Here is an 18,958-nt window from a genome sequence, read left to right on the forward strand (position 1 = left end):
GTGTGTGTGTGTGTGTGTGTGTGAGTGTGTGTGTGTGTTCTGCAACCACAGACCAGCGGAAGATGACTGACTTACCCGGGTCAGTCATTATGCTGACTTGCACACATGCACAAATAAGCACAGACATTTCTCTACTATCTTAGTTTAACTTGTAGAGATACTTGTATTGCTTTCAATGGCTGATATATTTCAAATTACAGTCAGACTGATAGACTAAACACTGAATTAAAGAACCAACTGGTATTGTCTCTGTAGCATACCTCTAAATACACTAGTTGCTGTTCATGGGGGGGGGTTTTTTGTCCACAATAACGGCAACCTCAGCTGCTGCAGGTGAGATTTGAAATTGTAGGTCAAAAGCCAGCAACACATAGAGTACATACTTTCATAGAAGCACACACATAGCTGTGAATGTGAGGTTAGAATGGTTTGTGTGAGTTGAATCAGGAAGTTTGTGAACCAATTCATTATTTTTACTCTCACTAAATCATAATTTTTCACACCTGTTGTAGTTCAGGGGTCTGGACTAACTTCAGGTTTAAGACGGTGGTTCACTACTTATTGGGGTACATCACCACGGTAACTTCTGCTAAACAGCTAATGTAGCAGGTTATCTTCAGAGTATCACGTCACAACCTGTCAACACCCTGTCAACACCCTGACCTCTGACTAATCAGATCACTGGGAAAAAACTAAAGTGTCATCATTCCTACTGGATGCCGACATGGACAAAAGTTTTGAGTTTACAATAAAGAGATAAGTTAAAAAAAAAAAAGCAATGTCTATTTTTATAGGTCAGTGGAAACCGTTTGTTGTTCCAGACTCTCTATTTCCATGCAAAAAAGGAAATCATTTACGACACTAAAGACATCATGAAGATTTTAGCTGAATATTAATTGTGCAAAGTTTATTTCCTCCCTGCGGTGACAGCTGATGATTTTACACTCTGATTTCATCACTGCGGCTCAGAATAACACACATAAGACAACTATCTGATGATAACTGGAAATAAAAGCTAAACATTATCTTTGATTAGAAAAATAGCCCACACACTGTTATGATTATAAATGCAACATTTGACCGAGATAGACTTCATCAGTCACTAACTATTTTTTGCTACAGTAGCAGAAACAGTCTGGGATTACTTTTTACGCTTTTGTGACATTTTCAGAAAGGCTTCATCATCATCCAACTACATGGTAAAAAAGTTATTCAATACTTAAGTCATATATAATAATTCCTTCATGTATTTTAAGCCTAAGTCTAAATCTCATTCTGTTGCATATTTACAACCTGTTCATTGAATGACTTTTTTCTGTCCCTAAAACAGAGGTTTTCTGCAAATACTTTTTCACCATTTCATCTCATATCATATTAAGTACCTAATTTATGGTTCTTATATCATTCATAATTAACAACCCCAATCCTAGAGTTGAGTGTTGCTACTTATTTTAACCCAATCATTAACACTATGACTCATTTCAGGGGTCATACAGGAAGAATCCTACGACAAATACAATTATATATTTCTTATCAGAAGTTGAGGACCAAGATCGGGCTGTAAAATGCTACTGGATAAATATGAGCACTACACTTGATTCACACATTCTATTTCCTTTGGTCTAGTCTCTCAAATACAGACAATCAGAGATCTTAGCCTACCAAAGTTTGGGGATTTGTAAATGCACGGTGGTTGCTCGAACAGCGGTGAGAATGGCTGCTAACAACCTACAATAAAATGATGCTCACTCCCATTCTCCTCCGTAGTGAACTGCATGTCACCACCCTAATTTGAAGAGCCACACTTTGGATTGACTCTGTAATATAGGGTTGTTTTTTTTAAACTCTAATTGTTTCACTCCAGTTCTAACACTAAAACCTGGGACATTGAGTCTATGAGTAACTAATTTGTGAGTCTACCAGCAGTCCATTCAGAATATAGCACAGAACTTTAAACCATTTGAAACATGAAGCCTAACAAAACTTAACACACATTCTGCATGTAATTCCTGCTAATACTCGCTGTCATGCAACCAAGCCTGGACCATATAATATCACTCTCCCCACAACTAGCTCCCAAAGAAAAAAAATGTTCACACAGGCATGAAGCCATTCCTGTTTTTAGTTTGGGCTGTGCTGTGCTTCCAGCTTAATGGTTCTCTTTTAGTGCTTTGTTTACCAAAATCCGTTTTAATTGGGGAATCACGTGACTTACTCTAAATGTGATATTCCCACTTACTAATATGGTTTTTTTTAGCCTTTTTGGATACTGATATTCATAGGCATCATACTGTTAATCTGTCAACACACAAAACAGGATGCATGTGAAACCACTACATAAGAGACAGACAATTCTGAAGAATTCAGATGGAAAAACTGTGCATCGTTGCCACATGGCAGCAATTTATAGACAGTAGTAGAAAATGACAACTTTTTCCAGTCTCAATTGATAATTTAACTATTTCTAACCCTTATAGAGGGGGTTTCAAATACCTAAAGAGTTGTAGCTTTGCCTTTGGATTATGGAAAATACTGGTAGCCATTGATCAATGGTAATCATTTAGCAAGCAACATTTGGGTTTGTGCCAAACATTAGGCAACCTATCAAATGTTTCACTTCGAACACTTAATGAACAAAAAATGTCATGGAAACGTGTCTAATTTGAAATTATTTCCAACAGCTGATAATATTCCCTGTTGGTGACATTCAAAGCAAATCTGAGACAGAGCCAAACCCAGGTTGAAAGCTGTAAATGAAGCAAACAGTCCATTCCAGTTAGCAGTAAAGTGCTGATAAAACATCAGGTAACGCATGAAAACTAAATGTAAGGTGTGTGTGTGTTCTTTTTTAAAATAACACACGCTCAGCTACGCAATCTTTCCCATGTGCCCTGAATCAGTGCTGCATATCCGTGAGCCTGCCAACCAAGCCACTGCTAACCTTTAAATATCCCTCTGTGGCCCAGAGGCACAGACCAGTCCCCCCCAACACACACACACACACACACACACACACACACACACACACACACACACACACCACACCACCCCCAACAGCCTGTCGACTTCCAGCTGTTTCCTTCATAATCGTGACGCTGTAAGCACCATCCAGGCACGTGTAGTTTACCTCGTGCCTAATATCAACAAGAATTGTGTACATAAACTGTCCCGATCGAGGTCGCCATTGAATCCAGGACACATGGCCACTTTGTCTGCACCTCAGTCAAACAGCATCAAAACAACAAGTAGTAGCAAGGTTGATGTAGGGAAGAAAAAAAAAGTAATAGCTATTATTAAATGCAATTTTTAAAACGCGTAAAGTTAACCAAAGTATTTCTCTCACTGATAGTACGTTCCTTTTCTTTCAAAGACTCGTTCGTCGTCTTTTCAACCCTTTTTTAAGGAGTCTTTCTTTCATGCTGGCCGGACACCGGGCTCACCTCTGAAGTCAGTAGCATGCTCTTCTTCATCTTCGCCCAGCAATGGCTTCAGCTGGCTGCGAGTGGCGGCGTTTGATGAAGCGGTGAGCCGGGCCGGGCTATGTGTTGCGCTCCTTTCTGCAACGGCTGCTCGCCAAAGTGGGAACAAAATGAACCCACGTGGGACATTTGGATTTGAGATTAAACGTGAGCCCCCCGGGGGTGTTTGAGTAGAGAGCGGTCTAGTTTGGGAAGCGGGATTCAAAAAAGGTGTCGTGACGCTTCCTCACTGAAGAAGAGGAGGGAGGGAAGGAGGGAGGGAGGGATGTGAGGGCGGAGAAGGATGGAGAGGTCGACATTGATGATATCCGTGATAATACAAAGTAGTTTGTTTTTATTATTTTTATTCCTAAACGACTCCCGGTGTCGTTTCTAATCTACAGCTAACGTATTGCCTGGTGCGGTGCTGACTGAGCCCGGGCTGGTCGCTGTCAGTTCAGGACCACCATATGACCACCACCAACCACCAACGACTACTTGAAAAGCCACGCGCGTCGTCTCGTGCCCGGCAAACAGTGGGAAAGTACGCTGACATTAGCTGTAATATATACTGCGAACTACGGAGAAACTAATATGGACAAGTTTGGCAAGTCGGCAGTCTTGTTTCCATCGGGAAGATACACAGTCAGCAAGGCGGTGTGTCATCAGACAGCTGAGGCTCGCCTCACTCACTGACTTGACTGTCAGAAATTTGACAGCTCCTCGCTTGAATGAAACACAATGTCTAAATAGTAAAATACCTCTCCGAAAAATTCACCTACACGAGTGTCGTTTCTTACCTGAAAGGAACCCCAAATGAGCAAAGTGTTATCGGCGAAGTTGTGACTGTGTTGTTAGTTGTACTCCTGCTGGCGACCTCGGCACAGCGGCTCTGGCGCTGCTGCTGACGTGACTGTGATAACAACGCATTTGCATATTCGTGACCTCCTCTCTGATTGGACCTCTGACAATTTGCCTCAATGTAGCCTTTCCATGTCGCGTTCAAAGCCTGTTCTCCCAGTACTTGTGTTACAGTGTCGTCCCCCTCCCAACCAGCACTGGTCAGCGGCTGATTCAATCATGGTTTTCATGTCTGAAGTCCCTGTGTTGACAGAGTGCATAAGATGGCCGCGTCTAAGCCAGAGCCAATCCGGAGAGGTTTTACTTTCGCACATGGAGTAGAGTCTCTCCTCAGAGCACATATGACAGCAGGGAGAGAGCTGCTCTCCACTGTGGGTGCATGTCGACCTCTAGTGGGTAAACGACATACTACTCTCAACTATGTTAAGCAAAGTATCTGTGTGCTCGTTATGACTTAGAGACATGACTCTTTTAGACTCTTATGGCATAAAGGTATTCTGAAATGACTCATTGAGGTCTCTCCTTTGAATATTTGCTATATGATTAGTACACGCTCATCCATGATGTCACATGTTTGTAATGTCCTCCTGTTTTGTATACCATGTGTTTTTTTTTTACTATGAGAAATATTAATTCTGGGTTAACAGAACAATACCAGTATACAAATATATTTTTAAGAGTGATATTTCCACCATTGTAGACTCCCTGATGTACTAAATGAAAGTATCCATTACTGCTTTTCCTCACGGGTCATTGGCAGATTCATTTTAAACAGTCAGTAAAACAGTTTCTGGCAAACCCAAGTGCAAAAACTGAAAAACAAAGTATGACTTGGCTTTCAATCGTTTTATTGATTTCAGAGAAAAGCATTTAAATTTAATGTGATCTACACAGTAATGTCATTCAGAAACTGGAGCAGAAATGGGTCCAAACAAAACACATTGAAACCTCACTCGTTTGAAGTTGCCAACAGCCCAAACAGCAGTATGTGAAGTACACTAAAGGTTTTGTTACATCTTTGCCTTTCACAGCTATCTATAAATAGATCCAACAGGTTTTAGCACCATATCTGTTATTCTCATGTAGTAATTTCTTTATGGGGTTCCCACACATTTTAAAAAATGCCATCCTGTTTCCACACCCTTGCATATTGAAAGTAGCCGGGTAACATTTCTATCAGGCCAGATAACTCAACAGATATGCATATCAAATACAAACTGAGATTGGCCTGGAACTACAGAAAATGTGTAGTCTTGTAGTCTGACTAATTGTTTTCTAGTATATTACCATCTGTTGTGTGCTGTTCAGTAGTGAAGAACTAAAACTTATCAAAATACATTTCTTCAGAGCTATGTATGAATCCTGCAACTTATTTGACATGTGCAGAAAAGATATGCAAGGGAACATAACATTTGCAAAGAAAGCAAATAAAACCAAAATATTACTTAGAAAATCCAAGCAGACACAGACAACTTTCGGAAGTCAAACCTTAGCACAGCATCCATTATTTACACATCAAACCTTTAATAACCGATAGCTAAGATTACATAAAACATTCAAAATGATTTAAAAATCAGACAAAATAAAAACACGAGCTTACTTATTTAGCATCTCATTTAAAACCATACCTGTGAGCTCTGCATTTTATATATATATTTATATTTATATATTATGAACTGTGTAAGACAATAGTTTACACAGGAAAAATAAATCACTGTCCAATAAGAAACAAATATAAAAACATGTCCTGTGAATCTAATCGGGCATTGGGATGGGTGAAGGTTAAGATATCACACGGCTGTGACTGACAACTTCCCCAGTCTGACAAATAAACAGTCCTGAGCCAATTTCAACAAGTGGTTTAGATCATGTAGTCCACTATACTTACCGTATGAATGCAAATTGCTTTGCTCATACTTTTCATCTCCTTTTGGGACAGTATCTCATCACCTAACCCAACATGTGCATGGATCCGAAAATATGAATGAGAAAGCTCTTTGATTGCATCACAGCCTGAATGATGTTGAGACATCCATTTGTCATCGTCGATTTTACATATGATACAAACTTTGTTTCCTTACTCTAAAGCTGTTTGAGGAGACACCTATGAAGTTTTTTAAAGCCAAGCAATAACTGTGGAGAGTTAATTTAAAAGTTCTCCCAACTGTTTCAAGGATCCAGTTCGCAAACAGCTGAGGTGAGCCAGAGGCGTGGCATCTGATGCGTGTGCCTCCCTCTAGTGGCTGCTGTGGCGACCGTTCAGGTTCACTGGGGAGGACCGTCGTCTTTGCTGAAGGGCTGCGTTGATCCAGGCTTCACCCAAGACAGCCCTGACACATGCGTTCCCTTGTGGTGATCCTCAGGTCGTCTCTGGAACAACAAAGACAAACAGTCATATAACAGAGGCAGCTCGACCAATCACAGTGCTCATAGCTCACACTCTAACCCCGTGGGTTTTAAAACTGGGGAGGGTGGGTTGATTGCACTCTCCAGCTCATACACAACCCACAGAGCTCTAGATTAATAAGCTGCGGTAGTTTTGTCAAGCTTACTTTATATGTGAACATTCGCTCTTTTGCTTCCTCATGAACAGCTGGGTTCCATGGAGAAAAACTGTAACAAATGGATCAGAGAGAGAAAGTTAGTGTGAGACCAACATCAACATTTTTCACAAGATGTACAGAATGTATTTTCTTGTGTGGTGAAGGTTGTTAAATGTCAAAAATTTAGGACAGTCCACCAACCTTATTGCGTAGGGATCATCTATCTTGGGCTGGTCAAAAAGGTGACTGTTGCATAGTTTCACACTATCCACCACTTTGCTTTTGAACAAATGCACGTCCTTTTCATATCTAAGAGGGGTAAGAAAAACAGTAACATAAGTTTAATTAATGACTACATTCCAATCAAATAGAACTGAGCCTTTGTTACTTTTATTCATTATATCTGTGAAGTTACTGCAACAAGTCAAAATGTCTTCTGCAGAGGCGGCAAGCACTTCACAAATTATTTAACCAGAACATGGTTTGTATCCAAGTGATTTACATTTGGAACAATAGAACCATTTATCCAATTTCATACAGTTATGCTTTGTGCTCAGTGGATCAAAAAAACTCAAGTTACTGAATCAAGATTAGCAATTTATTCCTATTTAGCCTACTGTCATCAGGGTCCTTAATTTATCTTTGTGTATAACATGTCACAGAATGCAAATATTGTAAAATAATTGTGTTTTTTTAAATGAAGGCAATATTCTTATTCAAACACTCACAACACAGCAGCCTCTGGGTTGAGTGGTTCTGTGGTGTTGATCTTGTAGAAAATTGTGCGTGCGTACATCAGGACTTGCCAGATGTGGTTGTGATTCCGTCTACAAATACAAAACAAAAAAAAGGAGGTTGACAACATAATTCATCTTTTGGCAGAAAAATACCAAATACTAAAAAAGTGAACACCCCAACATCATAAAACTGTAATTACTATCATAAGTGAGTGATGGAATTTGCTGCAATATGAAATTACAGACACATGCATTTTGAATTATTACTGATATTTGTTTTGATAATTTTGTTCTTTCAGACTAGTTGTCTTTGGTCTAGAAGATTTGCAGAGAATGTTGAGCTGAGTAAACAGCCCAGGAAAAGGACTGACTGGGCTGGACTGGCTCGGGCCGTGTGAGGTGGGGATGACATTGAGCACACAAAAAATTAATTATTCATTCTTTCACTCAAATATGCATTTGGAAGAAGAAAATGGAAGAATAAATTGCATGAGCCTATAAGTACCTCCATTTGGTGAAAGCTCTTCTGACATCGAGCTCTCCAGACACCGGGTCGACAAGTGGATGGAAGACGGGGATGTCAAACACTAGTTTCTGAAATGAGGCAAAAGGAAGGAATAGTTGAGGGTTTTGCTGTTACGCAACACAAAAAAATTAAGTTTCCAGAATCATTATCCAAATGTTTTTGTTGATGGCTCTCAAGAGTACTTTTATTATTTAGTCATGATTTTCATCTTTTCTGTGTGTACTTAACAGTTTACATAAGACTGTCAACACATTTCCAGTCATGATGCTTACAGATGTTTAAGATACTCAATCTTCCTAAACCTGTGCAGACCTGGAGAAATCATTTTAACGGTAAGATTTGTTTATGTTGTCTTGGACCATCAGCAAAAATACTGATGACTCGGTGCATGTTTTAATTCTCTGTGTATGTCTACTCACAGGACACTCTCCATCTGGATAGTTATCTGGAATATACACAGTGAATTTGAAGACTCCATCCTGGTACAAGCCGTGTCTGATGAATATGACCCCAAACCACACTAAACAGAGGAACACAGTTTGGAATTGTTACTTTTATCAATACAAGAAACACTCCAGATCAATGCCAAGCAGTATATATATGCGCAGAAATGTTTCAAGTTTGAAATAACAAAAGCTCTTAAAGATTTCAGATAGAATCCACGAGTGGATACATTTAATTAGTGTGTAGATTCATTGCACAAACTTTAAAGAGAGGCCCTTACTTAGTGCCGACTTGTAGGATGGTTGGACATAAATTCCAGGGAGTTTCTGCTTAATCACTAGTGTGCTGCAAATCACATGACAAGTCAGATCAATACCAAAAATAAAAGGAAAGAGAAAAAAAAGGAGAAAAACATATGCAACTCATTTTTATTTATGTACCAAATGAAATGGACAAGCAGTATGCAAACTGATTTAAAGGCTACGTGCAAGTGCAGCCAACACTGTAGTATAAACATAGAAAAATCACATGTGACCACTACTTACAACTCAGCCAGCAGAGAGTACTCCAAGTAAAAGGGGCCATAGGAGGCGTGTGTGCCATTGGCTGACTGGGCTGGGGTGCTCATTGCTGTAGGCTTGGTAATAGGGGCTGCATTCTTAGGAATGGCTGGAAGTTGCTTCTTGCCAAAGGGCAGTCGGGCGGGGCTGGCTCTCTGATCCCCATGCCCACTCTGTTCCTCGTTGTCTGGTCTCTGTGGTTTCGGACGAGAAATACAACAGGAATCTCAACACATCTGCTCTAACATATTTCCTATCTATGTTATAAAAACAGACAGAAGAGACTTATTGACAGCCTGGTTAAAGAAGACTTCTCTTCACGATCCACTGTGTGCAGTCAATGAGTAGAGCAATGGCCCAGTGTGGTGACCATGTGCTGTGACCAACCTCTCAGGTTACACTGCCCATCTGGTTTGCGGCCTATCAGTCAGTAACAGTGTCTAAACCAGAGCTACTAACTTCTCTTGCTCATGCTGTAGAGAATGAGCAGAGCAGTTCCAGTGTTACAGTGCATTTCAAGCACACAGCAGCAGGATGTCAGGAATGTATCAGGAAGGTACAACCCACACTGCTGATGACCAGTACAAGTATGCCAGGAATGTGTGTTGTGAATTGGGCATTAATGCTTCAGATCTAGCATGGACATTCATTGAGATCAGGCTTGACGACTGAATGCTTTTGAAATATTCCTTTGACTAGTCGGGGAAAAAAATGAAGTCACGCCCATGCTCAAGGTACACAGTGTGCCTCCTCCCTTCCTCATCATAGTCACACTAATATGCCAAGATTTACCTCCACTCCCACTTGTTGGTAAAAGTCTAGTCTAGTACAAACTACCTGGACTAAGTAACAGTAATAGTAATATACTATTTGGAAACAAAAAGTAATTGTCAAAAGTCAGACCACACCCTCAGCTTTAGTATAAACAGTACAGAGACTCCTAAGACAATGAAAACAAGTGGGAACAGGTGCAGGATTGATGACCTCACTTAATTTTCTGATCAAGCAAACTGTGGAGGTGATCAACATAAATAAGACATAGTGTCAAACTCATAGATTAGCCACCTCTATTTCAAGTGATTATCATTTACAACCTGCAATTAAGTTATTAAGTTACTCCTGAGTACAAACCCATCAACTCATTTTACAGAGTGCTGGTGCTGGTTTCTTTAGAATGTCACAACTCCACAACAAGTCACTTTAACCATGTCTGTTTTTTTCTTCAAAAATACCAACTTAAACACTACATAAAGCAAGCCTTTAAAAGTCTACACTTATACAATCAACCAAAGAATAATATTTATACATATTAAGTAACTTGCATTTAATTTAAAATGAAAGTATGATCTGTCATGTTTTTAAAAAAATGAATATACTCAATGACTAGTCTAGCACATGACTGCCATGCCCTGTATATTACTGAGATAAAACTTACATAATATGTAAGACGAAAACTTACATGAAATGATAGTGTTTCAAAAATGAAAGTTTTCAGTCATAGCAGACTCAAATTACTGTTAGCTTTGATGATACATTCATTTCAATTGGAGGTTGACAAATTTCAAATGGAGGTTGACTAGTTTCCAGTTCTATTAGCCAAAATAAAAGTCAAATGTGTTTAACTTTACCTTGCGACTTGTATTGGCAGACATGCTCCAGAAGGGGTTTAGGTTCATTACTCATACAGAGGTTCAGGTTGATATCCCTCTTTTCTTAAGTAGGTCCCACGACAAGTGCTGTCCGTGCCATCCGCTGCAGCGATGGAAAGAAAACATGGAACAACTAATGAGCTGCTGAGGTCAAACAAACAACTAGGAAAAACACACATAGCCAAGCACGCAAGACTCATCTAATTCCATTTAGATAACACTCTAGCATCATCCTAACAGCTTTACAGTGAAGTTTACAAATATCTTAATGTTGAGTGTAGGCAGAGTACAAGGTGAGAAACGTTACTATGGACTGATTTAAACTTCAGGTCAGGGTTTGTTTGGATAACCTAGCTTAGCTTTGTGCTAACTTGGCTGTCGGCAAATAAAGTATGCTGGCTAGCTGTCATAGTGCTATCTGTGTAAGGTGGCAGTAACGTTGCAGAGCTGTGTTATCATTTCAATAAAGCTAGCTGATATTGTAGAAGCATTTCTAATAGGAAATTGAGTTATTGTGTTACAGTGCTAGGTTAGCAAGCGTTGTGGAGCAACGCAACTTTACTTAAACTTGATATCATTTTAACCGACAGCTGAACAGAGAGCATGACCGCATACTTAGTAGAACAACAAGAATATATAATGTCAATTTGACATACTGATGCTTACTTACCTGTGTCCTTGATTCACTAAACGATATCTATAGCATTAGCTTACGAAGATAGCTTTGGCCGCTGCTAACAACTTGACTGTCCCTTTAATTTTACACGTAGACAAGCGTATTAATGCAACTCACCGTATTTGCTAGAGATCTGTAAAATAATCCTTCAATAGAGATTAACACCTGTGTGTCTCGGTCTAATTTCCACATAAACTGCTCAGCTGTTGGTCATTTGTAAAGGTTTCATCCCGGCTAACGCGTTAGCTGCTAGCTGAATTATATGACAGACAGAGAAACCGGAGTTCAATCTAACTTAATGAGGGGCGTTTCCGCGCATGAATGCTTATTGCCATTGGTCTATCGGGTGAGCCGTTTCCGCATTTGATTTGCTGGCGCTTAGTCACGTGGAAGGGAAAGTGGATTTAATTTGTTTGACTTTATCATTATTATTGGACTTTATTGAGAGCGAAAAACCGAAGAAACAGTGGCTTGCTGTCAGTCAAGCAATAAATAATCTGAGCCAAACTCCTTGCTAATTAGATAACCAGTGGTGGCCTCCCTGTCATGTTGATAATGTTTTAATGTTGACATATAATTTGTGGTATTTGTAAAATAAATTAAATTAATTTATGATAGGTAATTCAATTTCCTCATCACTATCAATGGGCATTTTATTGACCAATGCACTTGTGCTTTGTTTTGTTTTGTTGTATAAAACCACAAACTCAGCTGCAGTCTATTTAGCATGGTACACGTTCACCTTGTATCATCCGGGTGGGTTACATCAAAGATTAAATAAATATTATTACAAATAACACTTTTTAGTTATGATAAACCAAGCACAATGTTTACAGTTTAAAACATTGGATTAAATTAATTATGGATTATTTTTAGCACACTTTCGTGTTCATACTAATTAAAAAATATATTGATACTACAGCATTTGTTTCCAGGATCAAGTGCTCTCCAAATATTAAAAATAAAACTTTCTTTCTCGAAATTTAGCAGTTAATTGCACTTCTTGTATTTTTTTGTATCTTCTCATTCTATCAATATGTTCATTTTCCACACAAGTTAACAAAAGTCCCCCAAAAAGTGCTTTGGGGCACAAATGATACTCACTTAACATTTCTGTTGCCTTCATTTTAATGTTTCGGTGTACTGCACAGAAAAGTCCCTGGAGGGTAGCACACATCCAAGCCATCTGTGTCACACATTTCTTTAGCTTTTGACCACGCTTCATTGGCAGTTCACTCTGTTGATTGATTGATTTCCTAACAATTACACCTAATTATTTTTCTGGGTGAGAAAAAAAAAACTAATTTAATGGATGAGTGGTTGCATTAATTGGGAGAAATGACATTGTCCAAGTTTCAGAGTAAATACAAATTATTGACTCCATTATTGTTATCTGATTGTATATTGTCCCAAGTACACTTCACTGACAAAGGTAATTAGTGTCCTGTTTCTTTATTGGGGCAGCCAAGGAGGCAAGGTCACAAGCACTCTTTTGACACGTACAAATCAAAGACCACCTCAAAACAAATAAGTTTATGCCTGTTTTGCCTTCATCGACATTGAGATAAAGTGTCTGACACAAACAAGGGTGCAAATATCCACACCATTGCTTTTGTAATGAGTTTTCTGTCTTTGCCATTGATTCTTCATCTAATCAGCTATAGTGACCTTGTTTGGTCAAACAAATATACTAATGAATGTAATTAAGGTGGGGAGATTGGATTAACTAATTGAACGTGTGACCTATTGGAGCTGGATTTTATTTTTATACTAGAACATTTTCTATCAACTGCATTTCTACTTTAAATTAAAATCTATATGACTGTTTAAGAGTTGTAAAGTTGCTCTGTGCTGTTTAGTGCTAAGGCACATTGTTACTCTACAGCCAATTTATTGCACACTTTTGAACAGAAAGCATCATGAGACATGACAACATGACAAAATGAGATCGTTTCATATATTTCATGTTGGTCAAAATGTACCGTCATTGGGATATTTTGCTGTTTGATTGTTTTTGACTCAAAATGTACATATTGTTGTTTCAGCAGCATTTTCCAGCTACAGAACTTCAGCTGGCGCCACAATTCAAATATGAGATGAAATATGTTCCCTCCTGTCAGTCTATTCCTTCAGAGAATTTTAGGCCCGCTGATTCTGATCTACAATTTGGTTTAAATGACAGTTCAAAATTACAATTGGCAATCCCTGGTGAAACCTGTCTTGACAGCACGGGCATAAAAAAGTGAAAACTGATGACTCCACATCCAGATAATATGTAATAACAATGTTAGTTTGAATAAAGAGAGCCAGATCTAGATTCAAATGTAATATTAGTTTTAGAAATATGAACAACTGGGGAGTAAGGGTTAAAAAAACATCAGCCAAATCCGTCATATAGCAATAGTCTTTCCTTATCCCTGAGGCTATGGCCTGGCTAAAACCTCAATGCGGCAATTATTTGCTGTAATGACTGCAGTTCAAATAAGCCTGGAGATTTTATTAAACCAAATGAGAGAATCATCTGTGTATTATCACCTTGTGATTGACAGTGACAAGTGTTGGGCAGGCTCGGATGTGAGCATGATGAAGAAGCTCTCTGCAAAGCTCTTGATAATGTTACCCCTGATAAAGTTGCCTGGAAAACCTCAGCCAACAAATAGAGAGGGAAGGCTCCACGCATATTAATTCCAATTGTCAGATCCCTCCAGTGGGGGAGGGGGGTAATCTGGCAGGCAGCCCCGGCTGCCCCTCCATTCACTGACTGGCATTTTACACAACTAATGAAAAAGAAATCCATTGTACTGATCATATGCATAGATTTCACTCTATAATAATGATGAAATAGAAATATTCATAATAAAAGTAAAGGTCACTCGCTGCTGCAGCTAAGCTTCCTAAGCTGCAACCTTTGCAAGAGCAGTTGTCAGGTTCCAGTGATAAAATAGGAAAAAGAGAGAGGCGTCAAGTTTTAACCCTGGAGGGGCCAAGAGGTGAGACACTACAGCCAGGCTACTGCTATGAACTGTAACTGTAGCTCTTGCATCATTTGTTTATCTTTGTCATAACTCAGACAATGCTAATGTCAGTTCTGTGATGGATCCAACAGGTCAGTCTTCTCCAGTGTCCACCTTGAAGGTTAAGAGGTCAGGCACACAGTTGTGATTTACATAGTCCTCTCTGTGGCATACAGCATCAGCGCTAGTGTGTACATTCTTCAGGGATTTGTCTTGTCTAGTTAATAAAATACAGGGAAATATGAACAGCCGCCTCTCTTCTCTTCAACACTTCCATCCGGCCTGTCGCTGTATGTAGGTCACCTGGGCTTCTTCAAGCATATGAGCCGTGCAGAACAGGGGTGGAGAGAGGCATGTCGCACCTCTGAAGGACATTCACAGCATTATTATTGCCCGCCGCGACTTCTACGCTGAGCCCCGTCTTCATATGCATCATACATTGGCATTTATTAGTGCCATGCACTAAGTACAGGCCATGTTATTGAATTTGAATATCAGCTCCTAGCCACATTCGCAGGCCCAGGAAATATATTATATTAAGATGAAGCAATCTCATTTAATAACACCCAAACTAATAAAAGGAGAGCAGATTGGAAATTAAATTTATGAGTATTGCTTGGCAGGAGGAGTGATCCAAAAAAGCCCAGCTTTGTCCATCATATGCAGATATTTCTGGAGCTGCAAGCCCTGGTGCTGAAGATATTTCTCCCCTTAAGTATCATGTTGAGATAGCAGCAGGTATGTTTCGGTCCTTTTGTGTATGTCTTTGTTCTTATTTTCAAAAGTAGCCGGCCATGCTGTTGGCTACCTCAGTCAAACAGGACAGAAGGCTTTTGACAAAATTAAAACATTAATTGTGTGATTATCTTGCTCTGTGCAGCACATTAAAAGCATCAGGCCAAAGGCAGGATGGGGCTGTGATAATTAACAGTGTAATATTTTGATGCTTATTACTGTATGTGTGATTATTCAGCGGTAACCATATTGCTGCTCAGTTTTGGTTGTCATCATTTTTTTCCCCCTTGAGCTGAAGGTGTATGTCCTGTAGATACAGGATAGAAAATTCTCTAACACCAAGTTATTTTAAGCAGCTGACAAATTTTTAAAAAAATTACGTGGCCATCAATTTGAAAAGGCGTTTTCCCCCCTTTTTTCCCCCAAATCTTGAAACACTGGCTTTCTGAAGTGGCATTCATCCAACAGCAGCCATATCTGTCTGTGCCAGAGCTTAGCAGCTCAAATTATGGAATGCCACTTCTTCACTTTACCGACTATGCTTCACACAAGCCCGTAATTTTCCCTCTTGTGTCGTTGATGGACAACATTCTGTCGGTCAGTGTTTCAGTGTTGTGTGTGTATACAGCAGCCTTTTGCCAAGACATCCGACGGGCCCGGTCCATCTGTGTGTAAATGTTGACTCCCAGTGGAGCTGTGACTGTCACTCACTGCCCAGCCAGCCTAGTGCCAGGCATTGATCGCTACATATATCTTGCTCTGTACTTCCCAAACCTTCATCAACACATGCGGCTGCAGAATTGATTAGCAGCAAGTCAATGACCAAATCTCTTTGGAAACATTTTTATTTATGTGTGTGTTTATGTGGATAGCTTAGAGGGCCATTAGCGGGATTACCTTTGAGGCTTGGCTGAACAACAGATGTTCAAGGACAACTCAATCAATTTGACTTACAAGGGGCTGTAGTTGCTGGAAACAAGTGATAAGTCTGAGAGGGGGGGTGTAAATAAAAACAGCCTGATAATATACAGGTACAGTAGAATTAGGCCTACAGTAGGTCCATTATTTAGAATTAGCTCACTGACACGTTCCCCATAAATGGACCACACAGATAGTGAATTGAAATGTTCTTGATGTTTATAAAATGATATGATGATTTAGTGGTACCATTTTAACTATTGGCAGCTTTAACTCCCATTAAGTTATTGCTTCAACAAGCCCAAGTTAATTATTCACTCACTCTGCATTTCTTATATATATATATATGTAGAAATAAAGGTAATAATTTTTACTAAAGCAAACAAACTCTGAAGAACTACACATCATATTTATGTGCTTTAGAGTCATTTTGCCAAGTCATATACAAACAAACTCAGTTTGGCAATTTAATATAACAAATACCTACAGGACAAAACATATTTATTAAATGGATTTTAGCCCAAGCAGAATCACATAAGCATAAGTAAAACATTTTCAATATAAGCAGCACCATTATCCAGAAAGGCCCGTTTTAATTTGTGCAGAGTAGTGCATTCAATTATACAAGCATCTATATTGAATTCAAATGAATGTTTGATATGGATATTTTTATTATATTTAAATAATCTCGATTCAGCACAAAATGTATTATTTCTCCGAGAAGATCATGTTCTTTCATTCTTTTCAATTTTCCCTTTTCCTCTCATGAATCGAATGGTGAATAAATGTGTGGCAGAGACTCACAATCTGCCTTTCAAGTCCATGCTTATGCTTTCTTATCTGCAAACTTATTAAAATTAAGTCAGAACACAAAATGGTATTTAAAAAGTTTAAGTGAAACAATTTGCATTGGGAGTGTGTGAAAATGCTAATGCATTCTTTCACTAAGCCTCACAATCACTGTCATCCATTTTGAGCTCTGATTGTTTTCCACATGGATGCCTTCATTCATTATTGCAAAATTATAAACATAAAGATATCTCTGTATTAATATTTCTGCTTTTTGTAAAAGCTCAATCAACCATAATGTCCTAATTTTTTCTCTGTGAACCTCATTTTATATTATCTCACTACTCAAGGAATGGATGTCCCAAAAGGGATTTATTTCATTTATCAGGATTATTGAATTAAATTAAACTAGACACTTACCGCAAGCTGAACAGAGGTACCTCATCCACTTAAAGGTAGGCCTGCTCTTCACTGCTATTTAGGCAAACACATTAGGCAGCAAATGCCTTTTGTTAGCTGAGCCTAGGTTACTGCATAATTCATTCATTCATTAAGGAAAAGCGTTGGAAGTGCTTGAGGTAAGTGGAAAAGGTCATGTATTGAATGGATCTTTAATTAAGCTACTTTACAACCACAGTTACACGACTGATGACATATGCATCATGTTTGTTTACAAGCAGAATTAGTGTGTGGAGAGACAATAAGTGAGAAATGATGGAAAACAGCAAGGCTAAGTTTATTCGACCCAGTTATTTGAAATGAAAAAAAAAACTCGAAAAACTATAAAAGATGTTCATGTTAGTGCAGATAATGTGCATCTGAGTTTAGGATAATTTCACATGGTATCATTTTAGATTTTTAAACATAACACTCCCACATACAGATGTTGCATGTCTGTCATAAAATAGTTGTCTCAAAAGCACAAACCTCTGAAAAACACAAGTCTAGAGAGATTTTAAAGAACCTGTCTGTCATTCTCGTGTCCGGCAGCAGATGGCAGGCTGTTTCCACTGATGAGCCATCTCTCGGCACAAGCACATGCTGAACTTCTGTACCCCGCTGCTGTGATGTTGGTTTCCCAGACCTCGCTGCTCTTGCCTGTGAAATGCATTCCCATTAAAAAGGCATTTTTAAAGCCAACACCAGTGCTATAACAATCATCTCCCCAAAGCCAAGCCTCCACACCCGGGAGCTCGGCACTGCCACACAGGCAGACATGTGGCGGCTGCCACAAACAAAGGCCCTGTGCTCTCCTCCCCATTCCTCTTCCCTAAGTCTCCACATGGTTACAGGCCAGCCTGCCAGTGACAATTACACCCACAGCCCAGTGTGAGGTCTCACAGAGACCCCAATCACCACTAACAAGATCAAGGCTAACTCTCTATCACATACAACACACATACACCTGCATATGTGTGTGTGCAAGCAGTTTGTCCCCTCTCCCTTAATCTAGCTTCTCTCTCTGTCTTTCCCCCTCTCTCTCCCTCTGGCACGCTCTGAAATTATAACACATTTTGAGTGGCTGTGGAAAGTATACAGCTTTTTTAAGAGCAACAAAAATAACAGGGTGACAATCACGCTGTCAGACGTGGCTGTCTCATTTCACTGTATGTCACCAAGTTCAGGGCTTTGTCTTGGTGACACTGCTGAAGACATACAACAGCATGTTCCATTGTATGTGAAAATTATATTTATAAATGTGAAATGAAAAAGTCTCATGACTAGCCTCAGCCAAAAAAGATGGGATTATCTATGTAGACTAAGCCCAGTTTTCGCCGCACTTGCTTTTGAAGAAGTACGTGCAACATGCTAAATATTCCTCCCGCTTAGACTTCTGAAACATTGTTTTAATTGGAAAAAATGCTAAATTACCACCAAGAACTGTCCTTAAACAAGTACTATTATTTGTTTAAACCCTGTGACATCAGTTGTTCTGAGAGAATCTGTCACTTTTTCAAACAGTGGAGGTATCTGATCGTGCAAGGACACATTTGTTTTATCCAAATTATTCACTGTTGCTAACACAGGTGTATATTTCACCCTGCTTA

The 18,958-nt window shown here is 39.2% G+C and overlaps 2 protein-coding genes across 7 annotated transcripts in view; both read right to left on the bottom strand.

Annotated features, from left to right (window-relative positions):
* Positions 1–4,299, bottom strand: part of chd9 (chromodomain helicase DNA binding protein 9) — a 75,584-nt gene extending 71,285 nt beyond the window's left edge. For 4 of the 5 annotated variants that reach the window (XM_053317218.1, XM_053316721.1, XM_053315943.1 and 1 more), the window contains exon 1: positions 4,259–4,299. The gene's annotated coding sequence lies outside the window, so the exon portion shown is untranslated. The remainder of the gene's footprint in view (positions 1–4,258) is intronic. The other variant, XM_053315171.1, reaches the window with a different exon arrangement.
* An 856-nt stretch (positions 4,300–5,155) lies between these two features.
* On the bottom strand, positions 5,156–11,708 carry aktip (akt interacting protein). Of its 2 annotated transcripts, none has more exons than XM_053322875.1 (10): positions 11,572–11,708; positions 10,758–10,881; positions 9,115–9,323; positions 8,850–8,914; positions 8,545–8,645; positions 8,105–8,193; positions 7,591–7,689; positions 7,064–7,171; positions 6,872–6,932; positions 5,156–6,689 (listed from the first exon to the last, which is right to left on the bottom strand). In XM_053322875.1, exons 2-10 carry the CDS (start codon positions 10,803–10,805, stop codon positions 6,585–6,587), a joined length of 885 nt encoding a protein of 294 aa, XP_053178850.1. In that variant the 5' UTR covers positions 10,806–10,881; positions 11,572–11,708; the 3' UTR covers positions 5,156–6,584. The 2 variants fall into 2 exon arrangements, with proteins under 2 accessions (XP_053178850.1, XP_053178842.1); XM_053322867.1 differs by having other exon boundaries at positions 9,115–9,321; positions 10,753–10,881.
* Between the last annotated feature and the right edge of the window lie 7,250 nt (positions 11,709–18,958).

This window comes from Scomber japonicus, chromosome 1, assembly GCF_027409825.1.
Source record: "Scomber japonicus isolate fScoJap1 chromosome 1, fScoJap1.pri, whole genome shotgun sequence".
NCBI classification, from domain to species: domain Eukaryota; kingdom Metazoa; phylum Chordata; class Actinopteri; order Scombriformes; family Scombridae; genus Scomber; species Scomber japonicus.